At 39.5% G+C, this 12,459-nt stretch overlaps 1 protein-coding gene across 1 annotated transcript in view; it reads left to right on the top strand.

Moving 5' to 3' along the window:
- Positions 1–1,742: 1,742 nt before the first annotated feature.
- Positions 1,743–12,459, top strand: part of SNCAIP (synuclein alpha interacting protein) — a 55,717-nt gene continuing 45,000 nt past the window's right edge. Inside the window, exons 1-2 of the mRNA XM_059833569.1 lie at positions 1,743–1,820; positions 11,146–11,218. Coding sequence (XP_059689552.1) covers positions 1,764–1,820; positions 11,146–11,218 — 130 coding nt within the window. The 5' untranslated portion in view covers positions 1,743–1,763. The remainder of the gene's footprint in view (positions 1,821–11,145; positions 11,219–12,459) is intronic.

Below are 12,459 nucleotides of genomic sequence, written 5' to 3'. Positions count from 1 at the left end.
CATTACAAGGATTTTGACTGATTTTAGTGGTTCCCTCTAAGAATAAACTTAGCATTTGGGAATTGTGCAAAATGAAAAGCTTCCGACTAGTTTCACATTATAGCCACTTCTGTTTCCTCATATCAAGTTGGACTGAGGGCTTTATACCATTTTTACCTTTTTGTAGCCATTTCCTTTCCCACTGCTTCACTCAAGTCTAACAGTCAGAGTGAGAGCCAATAATAGGTAGCTGAGGTTGTTCTTACATGCTGTCTTTCTCTCCAGTTTCTCCTTCGCAGGAGTTCCTTCCTTCTCATATTGCAAGGAGCAGAAATATCCTAATACTTTAAAGAAAACCCATCCTTTTTTTTCTTTTTCATCTAAAGAGAAAATGATGCTGAATAGTCCTTTACCTTTAGTAACTTGGTGAGAAATAAAAATTTCCTTTTCCAGCTCTTTCAGCTTAAAAATGTAGATTTGCCTCTGGGTTCTTCTTCTAATAACTTTTCAAGAACAGGTGTCTTAAGATCAGCTTTGCACTTGGGTGCAGTGTTATGAAGGAGAATAAGAACTGAGATTTTGTTTGCCAATAAGTGTAACTCCTGCAGAAAAGCATTTTCTTCAAACCCCTTAATCTAGGACATTCTTAAGGGCGTATGAATGTTTCACACAGTGATTTTTAGACCTACACAGCTGACTTCATTATTCATAAACATATTTCTTGGCAGTTGTCATATGAATAAACTGGGCTTGTATTATTTTTTTCCTTCAGGCATTTCCTTTTGTTATGTACAAGTACTAGAAGGATTTAATTTGCTTCCGTAATAGCACTTAAGACTTATATAGTGCCTCACATTATTTAAAAAAGCATTATCACTTTTCTTTTTCAGATTCCTTTAAAATAGCTTCCTTTTCCACTTTTGCTTCTGCTGTACTTGTCTGTAGGGATAATTCACATCTTCATTCTAGTTAGGATTAAGAAAGTAATGAGGGTTTTATTGTCTTTGATCTTCTGATTGTTTAAGCTCCAATTTATTCAGAATTACATATTGAATTTTCCAGCCAAATTTCTTGCTTTGCAAAAGAGTTTTCTCTTCTTTTTCCCTTGATGTGAGGAAATGGTTAAGGCCTTTGATAATTCATACACATTGATATAATACTGGTTTTGCCTTGGTTACTGTTTTGGGGGAAGTGCACTTGCAGGGTGAGGACAGATGAATCATGGCTGCATTGTGTGTTAGTCTGCTTGTACGGAGAAGTGGAGATAAGGTGTGATAGGATTTTTTTTTCTGTGCACAACACAATTCTCAGTTCTTTTCTGCCTTCTTGAGCAGAGGAAAACTATAGTAACAGAAGTTGCTGTGTTCAGGCCAGTAAAGTAATAGCATCCTTAAGAGAAGATAGGTCATTAGCGCAGCTGTGGTTGCAGGGTCATGAGGGTGCTCAACAACTTAGGTCTTTACACCTGTATTGAATTTCTGGAAGGACTGAATGATGCTGAATCACATATTTTTGACCTCTAGTTCAAGTACCACTTAGCTGTTCTCCCTAAAAATTGAAATGGCTTCTTTGTGATATGCAGAGTAGAGATGGCAAATCATATTTAACTTTTAGGATTAAGTTATGAAAGACTTTACCATGCAAGTTAAATGTTTTTAGTAATCTAGCAACTATATTAAACTATTTCTGTGTGGGTTTGACTCTTTAGTAGACAATCCATTTCTCTTTTCTTAATTAGGTCTTTACTACCGTGCTGACTCACCCAAAATGTCCATAGAAGAATAATGGAAGCCCCTGAATACCTTGATTTGGATGAAATAGATTTTAGTGATGATATCTCGGTAAGTACAAGTCTTATTTTATTTGCTCAAGTTGAGACAATCTTAGATATCTCAATCCTGATACAACAAACAACACTATTGTTAAAAGCCACGCTTGTTTTTACCTCATATATAGGAATGTTTAAATAGGTTGAATCTAGAATAAAAGGTGTTTTGTAAGGGAAATCTCTAATAAGCTTGTAAGGAAAACTTGATTCCTCTCCTTCAGGTAGTAAAAATAACTTGTAGATCAAATTAATAAATGAGTTTTATTTCTGGGTTGCTTATCTACGCTGTTGTCTTGAATGAGTTATATGCTCTCTAATGCTAGCCTTAGACACCAAAATGATGTTTAGCTTTTTTTTAATTGAAGGTATTTCAGTTGTAAAAGACCACCTGCCCCTCTCACCTCTGAATTTCTTCTTTTTCATTTAAGTTGTTGTTCTGTCCTTTCCACAAGTAGCCATCTCCAAATACAGCAAAAGTTTATCAATAGGTGTTATGTAGCTACTTGTGACATGGTAGAGTACAGAAAGAGGCAGAAAGACTTCCAGGGATTCATAGACAGCACTGATCCTTAGTGTCACAACTAAAACAACTGCAGCTGTAATTGCAAGCAAAAATACTGTTTGTCTACATTGTTAGTGGTTCTTATAGAAAGCACTGATACAGTATATTCTATTACTCATAATAATTCTCCTACTGCCAGTGATTCTGCTTTTTGTGTAATAGGGTCGCTAATATGTTGAATGTCTGATTAACAATGGACTTGAATACATAAATTAAATCCACTGTAAGAAAATTGTTAATTCAATTTTCAGATCAAAGAAAGTGTGCCACCATCTCCTTCCACTTTTTTCATTATTTTACAGTTTTATTTCTTTCTTTCTTACAAAGGGCCTGGTTTTCCCGTTAGCATTTGGGACTCATGATTCATTTTAAAACATTCCAGATGCTTTATTTGCAGACAGATTCCTTGTGGAGAGGATTTTATTTTTACCTATTGTAACATTGAATTTTTATTAAAGAGAATATGGCAAATGCCCAAAATATTATAAGACAATGAGCCAATCTTGAGTGAATACCTTATTCTGGGCAACTGTCTTTTTATTACTGTTATATGCTAGATCATGTCCTGGTATCTGTTTCTATACTCAGTTTTGTAAAACTGTAAAACATAATAGATGTAACCTCTCCATGTCTCTCCCATTGTGGCTGTTGCTGCATACTGGTGGGTTAGGTTACTCACTTTTCCGCTGAACAGCTCAAACTGCCTGTTTTAATAGGCTGTTTTTCATTGGATGCTAAACCTTGAATAAAAAAGCAGCACAAATAGAGGTAGCAGTTTTACTCCCTGCTTTAGCAGGTAAGAGAACAAAGGATTTGTTGCCAGAATCCAGATTAACAAGAGAATTCATGGTTATTCTAGTGCTCTACTCATATCTCACCATATACAACTTAGAGATACCTGACCTACACATTTTATCATTAGCCAGCCATGGAAAAAGCAGCTGCACGCCATCAGTATTAGCAATTTATATTGTTCCTGTTAGCCCTCTGGTTCTAATCCAGTGCAGAAAAGTACTGACTAAAAATAATAGCAGCAAAAAGGCTGTTAAAAGGATGCACTTATAAATGTACCTGAATTCGAAAGCCACTGTGTATAGCCCTTACCTTTTTAGACCATTTCAGTTAAAATTACCAAAACGACATAGACAATAAGACATAGAAAATAGACAGGGATTTGTTTTAAAAGGCAAATAGATATGTAACTGGGCTTGGTTTCTTTTTTTTTTTTTTTGGTTTACGTTGCATTTGTACATAAGAAAATGAAACTGTACACTTCTCCAAAATCGTCTAGTTCCAACCCCCCTGCCATGGGCAGGGACATCTTTCACTGGATCAGGTTGTTCAAAGCCCCATTGTGGTGGGTTGCCCTTGGCTGGCCACCAGGTCCCCACCAAGCCGCTCTATTACTCCCCCTCCATCAACAAGATGGGGAGAAAAATACAACAAAAAGCTCATGGGCCAAGGTAAGGACAGGGAGATCACTCATCAGTTACCATGACAGGCAAAACAGACTTGACATGGGGATATTAATTTAATTTATTGCCAATCAAACAGTGTAGAATAATGAGAAATAAGAACAAATCTAAAAACACCTTTCCCCCACCCCTTCCTTCTTCCCAGGCTCAACTTCACTCCTGACTTCTCTATCTCCCTGCCCCAATCAGCACAGGGGGACAGGGAGAATAGGGGTTCTGGTCATTTCATAATGCTTTGTCTCTGCTGCTTCTTCCTCCTCACGCTGTTTTCCTGCTTCAGCGTGGGGTCCCTCCCACAGGATACAGTCCTTCATGAACTGCTCCAGAGTGAGTCCTTCCCACGGGCTGCAGTCAGGAATGGACTGCTCCAGCATGGGTCCCCCATGGGGTCACAGGTGCTGCCAGAAAACCTGCTCCTGCGTAGGCTCCTCTCCACAGGCCACAGTTCCTGCCAGGAGCCTACTCCAGCATGGGCTCTCCAGAGGATGCAGGTTCCTTCAGGGCACATCCACCTGCTCCAGCATGAGGTCCTCCATGGGCTGCAGGGGGATATCTGCTCCACCATGGTCTTCTGCATGGGCTGCAGGGGAACCTCTGCTCCAATGCCTGGAGCATCTCCTCCCCCTCCTTCTTCACTGACCTTGGTGTCCACGCAGTTCTTTCTCTCACATTTTCTTACTCCTCTCTCACAACTGCTGTTGTGCAGTGTTTTTTACCCTTTCTTAAATATGTTATCTCAGAGGCACTACCAACATCACTGATGGACTCAGCTTTGGCCAGCAGTGGGTCCATCTTGGAGCCAGATGGTACTGGCTCTGTCCCATATGGGGGCAGCCCCTGGTCTTTTCTCACAGAAGCCACCCCTGCAGCCCCTTCTGCTAGTTTGCCATGTAAACCCAATACAATTGTCAATGATGGGCATCCACCACTTCTCTGGGCAACCTGTTCCAGTGTCTCACCACCCTCACCGTAAAAAATTTCTTCCTTATATTCAATCTAAATTGACCCTTTTTCAGTTGTCCCTTGTCCTGTCACTACAGGCCCTGGTAAACAGTCTTTCTCTATTTTCCTTGTAAGTACCCTTATGTATTGAAAGGCTGTAAGAAGGTCTCCCTACAGCTTTCTGTTCTCCAGGATGAACAACCCCAACTCTCTCAGCCTGTCTTCATAGCAGAGGTGGTCCAGCCTTCCAACCATTTCTGTGGCCCTCCTCTGGACCCACTCAACAGGTCCATGTCTTCCTTGTACTGGGGGCCCCAGAACTGAATGCAGTACTCCAGGTGGGGTCTCCTGAGAGCACAGTCAAGGGGGAGAATCACCTCCCTCACCCAGCTGGCGATACTTCTTTTGATGCAGCCCAGGATATGACTGGCTTTCTAGTCTGCAAGTGCACGTTGCCAGCTTATGTCAAATTTTTCATCTACTGGTATCCCCAAGTCCTTCTCTGCAGGGCTGCTCTCAATTCCCCAGTCTGTATTGATACTGGAGGTTGCCCTGACCCAGGTGCAGGACCTTGGCCTTGTTGAACTTCATGAGGTTCGCATGGGCCCACTCCTCAGGCCTGTCAAGGTCCCTCTGGATGGCATCCCTTCCCTTAAGTGAATCAACTGCACCACGCAGCTTGGTGTCATGCAGAAACTTTCTGAGGGTGCACTAAATCCCACTGTCTATGTCATTGATGAAGGTATTAAATAGTATTGGTTCCAGCGTGCACCCTTGTGGGACATCACTCATTACTGGTTTCCACTTGGAGATTGAGCTGTTGACTGTAACTTGCTGGATGTGGCCAGTTCCTTATCCATCTAACCATCCACCCACCAATCCCATATGTCACCAATTTAGAGGTAAGAATGTTGTGGGGAACTGTATCAAAGGCCTTACAGAAGTTGAGGTGGGTGACATCCATAGCTCTTGTCACTCCATCACAGAAGGCCACTAGCTTAGTCAGGCACAGTTTGCCCTTTGTAAAGCCATGTTGGCTCTCTCTAATTGTTTCCCTGTCATCCATATATTTCAGCATAACTTCCAGGAGCATCTGTTCCACAATATTACTGGGCACTGAGGTGAGGCTGACTGATTGGTAGTTCCCAGGGTCCTCATTTTTACTCTGGTGAAAAATGGGTGTATTCCCTTTCCTCCAGTCACTGGAGGCTTGACCTGACTGCCATGACTTTTCAAATATGATTGAGAATGGCTTAGCAACTACATCTACTAATTCCCTCAGGGCCCTGGAATACAAATACAATGCTTATTTTGCAAACTAAGATGGTACTATTCCAGCTCCATCTGGTATAGTATATTTGAGTGTAGTTTACACAGCAGAATAGGTTTCTGGGACTCCTGTTTACATTAAATAAAAGTAATATTCTGTCTGCAATGATATTAAGTGACCAAGCTGAATATTTTCATTTATTTCTTCATAAATAACTACTCAAAAGGAAGAAAAAAATTTACAACCTTTAAGTTGCATTAAATGATAGATACACTATAAAATTATGTTTTAAACTTTCCCCTTTTTCCCATTAGTAGTCATGATTTTCCCATAAATTTATTCCTGCTTCTGAGTTGTATGCTATTGTTATAGTTACCTGAAGGTTTCCTAATCCTTTAATTAAAATGCAGGATTTGTATTACACTGGCAAATTGTGCAGATTGAAACTATTTTATTTCTTGGTTTACAGAAGTGACCTAGCCATAAACCAGAGCTCCTGATGCTAGATATTTATAAGCTATTTGGGGTTGAGTGTATAGATTATTCCTCTGATCATTCAAATAGCTCTGTATGAATAAAAGCCTGGCTCAGTGGTGCCAGTGCAGGTCTGGGCCTAATTTGAAAGTTTGTGAAATCTGAGTGCAGTAAGTGAATTCAAACACAATTAAGCAGTTGTTGAATTGTCAGGTATTTTGAAACAGCTTGAAAAACTTCATGTCAGTCCTCACCTGGCAAGGCAGATGTGAACTATGTATGGTCAGGAGTATGGCCGATCTCCTGGCCTCCCATTTACTAGGAACAGGGCACCTCCTGAGCCTGCTGTCACCCCTCCTTGGCCATGGAAGGAGCTGGGTCACCCCTCCAGCTCACACAGGTGTACAGGTGACACACAGCCAGTCTTTGCCTACCCAGCGACCAGGACTTCAGGGCTCAGCATGGAGTGTCCTACGTAGCTGTGCAGGCACAGTCACCAACTGCAGCGAGTTGATTTATTTCCCATCCAGCTGATGAACTAATTGATAATTCTCTTTTTTTTTTTACTCTCTCACTTTTCAGAATGAAACAAAATGCAGATGGCCACTAAAATGCTCATAGAAAGCGTTACATTCAGACATACGTTTTGTACCTTTAACAGTGTTAGGGTCTATATAGGTCTTCTTTAAAGTTAAAGGGAAGAATAAGATATGAAGTGTCTATATAAGATCCTATAAACAATACATAGCACAAATAACCTCACCAGTACTCCAAAGATGCTGGTCACAGCCATTAAGTAAAAAGTTTATTTTGGGGAGGTGTTATTTCTTACAGGCACTGTGCCATCCTAATCTCTTTCCTCTGCTATTTTGCTCTGGAGCTGCTTAATTTGACACTACTGCAACCTCAGGCCAAGTATTGTTGCTTTACTTGTTCTCAGTGTAGCTTGCTAGTCCCAAGTAAATGTCTAGGAAAAAGGGTGGTGTTGCACAGTTATAAATGACTAAGCAAATGTAATATAAAGATATTCATTTAATGGGATTTGAATATTAATGAAACAGTTTATTTTCCACTCTAGCAAATAAACTGAAATGAGACTATTAAAGGGCTTACAGTAATAATAACGCATGGAAACAAATTAGCTATAATGAAGGAAGGTGTCTGTTTTCTCTATCTAAATGAAAACAAGGAGCTGTGCATTTAAGAGCAGGACACAGTCACTGGTATCTTGATCCAGTGGAGGTGAACTTGTTGAGTTTTGATACTGACACCAGTTAGAGCAGGACAGAGGTCTTAGTGTTTTGGGGATGTCACGGTTCTGAAGATGTGGTCTGAGAGTCACACTATGTGTCCAGCTTTGCCCTTTGACTCCATTTCAGGAGACATTAAAGGTATTCTCCACAACAGAAAGTTAAAGAATAACTTTTGCTTTTTGATTTACAATTTTTTTACTACTTTGTATACACATTTCTATGCTACTACTCGTGATCCAGTATTTCTTTTTTCTGATACTTGTAGACACAAGTGAGTCTGCAAGTGGCAGACAAGTGGCACAGCACAGTACAGGCTTACTAGAGATTGAAGTTTTTTTCTCATGTGTTGGGTTTAAAATTCATTGCATTAAAATTTGAGAACTACGTGAAACGTAAAAGGTTAACATTTGCATTAATTCAGATTCTGTAGTTCAGTTTTACATAATTAACAAATGTTTTGCATGGTAAGCGAGGTTCCATTTTCCCCTGAATTAATAGTGTCTGTTGAAGAAAATTGGGAATATCTTGTATTTGCATGGAATACTTGTTACTGCTTCTTGTCTCTTGTTTGCAGTTGATACTGTTCTTCCACCTTACAAAGTTCTTAAGGGGTTTACTGAAATTCACTATTTTGGGTTGGACGTAGGCATGCCTTAAATCCAGAAAAAGAACCCAAACCTCAAACAGCAATCAAAAATGCCATTACATGCATTATCCTGAGAAGGAGACCTTAGTTTTGTTACTGAATTTCACTGTCAACCAGAACATACTTTGATTAAATACTAAAGATCACAGTAAGCAATTACTATCGAAGCAGCCTGATGTGCTTAGCTCTCACATTGTCACTTATACTTTTGGGCATGGCCCTCAACTCTGGTTGGCTTAGTTACTCTAATGGTGAAATGTGAGAAATGGTGTTTAATTTTGTTTGTAAAACAACTTAAAATTGCTGAATGAAAAGTGGGAAATAATTTATTTTAAATGCTGTTGAATAAGCGTTAAGTCTAAAATTCTATTCCAGAGAAGGGTTGCGATCTCAACCTCTTTTGCTGTCCCTCTGTGATACTGCTAGTAGCCTTGAAATTTTTGGTTGAAGACAAGCTAACAAACATTACTGATGATCAGAGCTGGAGCGAGAGTATGAGAGGCAGTAGTTCTAGAGGGAAGAGCTAGCAATGGATTGTGCTTATGGTTGGGAAAGGTCCACTTTAGAGAGTAATTTTAGTTGCTTCCTGGACCAAAAGCTAGTTCTCCACATCCTCTCCACGAAATACAGATGGCAGAAACGTAAATGCACAGAAGACTTTTTGAGGACAGAGGTGAGTGGGAGGAAATCTGTTAATGAAATCAAACCAATACGATTAAAATGCATAATCAAATTTATAACATTTAATAGATTTTTGGTGGTGGGAGGTGGTAACTGAATACATTTTAGTGCAATGTTGAAACAGAAAAAAAATCTGTTCTTCCAGGAAAGAACAGGAAAAAAAGACAAAAAGAAAAATGGCTTTCTGTTTTTGAGGTTGCCTGACAAAACACATAGCAATGGAATACAAAAGGCCTCATTCTAATTGAATTACAAACTGTGTAATAGTTTAAACTGCACCAGCTGGTCTTATGAAGCTACCATATTCCTTGGAGACATGTTCCTTGGATTCTCTTAAGAATCTTACTAGACCAGTTCAACATTGCCTTCTGAGTCTTTGTGCTGAAATAGCAAGATGTATAGCTTAACAGCTCAATCTTTATTAAACAATAACTAGAGTGAAGCACAGCACATGGTGTTTGTGCATGTGTGTGTTTAACTTGTATTAATTTGTATTTAGTTGCATCTTTCTCCCCGTCTCTGTTCTTCTGCTCTTTGTTGCTTTAGGCTGTCACATCCTGGAGCAGTCACAGCCTTATAGACAACCCCTTGTTTAATGGGGATTGGAGTCACTGGGTAGTTCTGTGGAGTGTTGCTACACATTTTAATTAATAAGTTCAGTGCTGATCCTGGGAATATTTATGAGAGATTCTTGTTGCAGTGGAGGTTTCTCAACCCTGAATCAGGTCAGCAAGGGAAAAAGTAAGGCATGGGAGGTTTTTGAGGCTTAATAAAGCAACTACAATCAATTGAGCAACAGTCTTAAACTTGCACCAGAGAAGTAAATTACTTCTGCAATTGGTCACATAAGGTCGACTTTAGATTATTTTGAAGTAGATTGCCAGCTGTGCATTAGATGCACATCAAACTTTGAATGATGAACTGTCAGCAAAAAACAGGACAATGTATGACCGTTTCTTTTTTGTGTGGAAAGCTCATGTGGTTTTATATGTAGTTGTTTTGCTTCATTGGTCAATAGCACACCAGCTAAAAATATCTGTTTCTGTGAAAACATATGGTGTTTATATATTCTTTAAAATCTTTCAGTTGTGCTAATCCTAAATGCTTTTTTCTGTTTTAGTTTCCAAAATACTGTTTTTAATAGGTTTTTTTAATATGAGCAATCCCATTGATCTTTCACAGACATAACGATTTTCATTTGTTAAAGTGAAGATTCCTGTAACATTTAAGCATTTGATTAAGGAAGACTTGCTATTAAGTAACTTAATTTCTGTATGTCAGAATGTGTAGTTTTATAACACTGGATCATGTGTCTTACCAAGGGTGTTCCACAAGTTTATAAGAAAAAGATTTCTGTTTAGTAAGATACATATGTCATCCCTGGTTTTTTTCCTTTTTAATGCTGAATTCGGAGAATAACATACTGATGAAAATCAGGCATATCCTGTCACACCAAAGTAATAATGCAAGTTTGCTTTAATAGAGCCTAGGTTAGAGAAATGAGCCTGTTGTCTGATATGTGTATGTACATGCATCCCTCTCTGAAATCAGATCCCTAAGGTGCAAATATTCTGCATTGCTTTTACATATTGGTTTGTGAAAGCTTGAATTCCAATTTTTAAGCATGATGTATCTTGCAGTATAATCACCATAATAGATGCCCACATGGGCAAAGTGAGTCCCTTGATGTTTGCTGTGAAGTCTGGATCTATTCTCACCTTTGATGTCACTTGCACCCCATGGAAAGGATGGATATATAAAATGTATTTGTGGCTTGAGTAATGGTGATCTGAGGAAGGAGAAATCTGATGTGGGAGGATGCTTTGCTGTAGCTTTGAAAGTCTGTTTGATATCCCTTAAGGTGGGACAAAAAAGCAGATGCCATCTGCTTTTCTCATGCAACCTGAGAAGACCATCAGACTGCCAGAAGTACCCTTGGGCTGGTAGGTTTAGGCTGTGCCCATGACGTCAGGACCTCTTGGAAGTCTTACTTTTTATCTTTCTAAATTCAAATAAATTTTTTCCTTTTTTACAGTATTCTGTAACTTCTCTCAAGACCATCCCAGAATTATGTAGAAGGTGTGATTCACAAAATGAAGACAGATCAGGTATGATGCCCACTTCTGTCCACCCATCATTTTCTAGGCTGCTTTTTATCATGTACAACTTGGCAACAATAGCTTCTTGGCAGTGTTCTGTTGTTTTGTTTTCTCTCATTTTTGTACAGCTTTCTGGAAACATGACTTTCTTTTTTTCAACAGATGTTAGTTCATTAGAAGGAAAAAAAGTTCCAAAAAAGGATTTGGCTGTATACAGATAAATGTAGGGCTTCATCTCAGCAGCTCCAAACCACAGTATATGCAACAATTTACTTGAAAACCCGAGAAACCATTGGTGACAAGATGTAATAATGTAGGCGCCAATGAAAAAATGTTGGATACATTTACTACCCATATGGCCACGACCAGTTTGAGGGATGATGTTTTGCCAGAGTCTGAAACTGTATCAAGGATGCTACATGATAGAATCTACTCTAAGGCATACTGTAATAGTTAAGATTAAAGCCGAGTTTTTGAGTTTAATAGTGTAAACTAAATGAAGAATCATGGCATATAGATGAGAACCAGCTGGAGACCTTCCCCCTGCCCCCCTGACAAAAAGTGCATTCAGTGTTGGTTTTCACTCTGTAAATGAGATGAATCCCCTTTTGTTATTCTCTTCCTGATGGAGGAGAAATGAATTGGTGAGAGGAGCATTTTTGTTGAGCTATGAAAAGTTTATTGTGCTTTCTGATGCTTTAATTGAACTTTTGTTAATGTTGTTCCATCAAATACTTTTGTAACACAAACAGGAGATCTGGAATTTGTGGGACAATAGAAGGCTTTAAGAACTGTGCTATACTTTGACAACTTTTATTTCTATATTTCCTTTCAGAGAGTTGTAAATTTCTGAGGTGCATAACTAAGTTAAAACTTTCTGAGAGCTATTTCTTCTGCCAGAATCATTAAAGGCCAGGTCATCACAGCCATATGCCACTGCCCTTGTCAATAAAAGGAAGCAAAGCTCTCCTTACTATACCTGCTTGCCATGTCACTGCCTGCACAGGGCACAGCAGTGATTGCGCACACAGTATTACCTGCTGCAAGCAGAGGCTGGGAAGAAGTGGAAAGCAAGAGGACTCCTGATTCACCCCTCTCAATTTGCCCTATCTCATTCTAGTCCAATCTTCCTCCTGTCCTTCCCCATCCTCTGCCATCCTCCCCCATTACAGCCTTCCGTCCTTGCCCTGCCTTGCACCCATCCTCCTTCTTCTCTCTTCTTCCTACCTTCTTGCTCCTTCTTCGCCCAT

This window comes from Gavia stellata, chromosome Z (assembly GCF_030936135.1).
Source record: "Gavia stellata isolate bGavSte3 chromosome Z, bGavSte3.hap2, whole genome shotgun sequence".
NCBI classification, from domain to species: Eukaryota; Metazoa; Chordata; class Aves; order Gaviiformes; family Gaviidae; genus Gavia; species Gavia stellata.
This window is presented reverse-complemented; position numbering and strand designations above follow the sequence as displayed.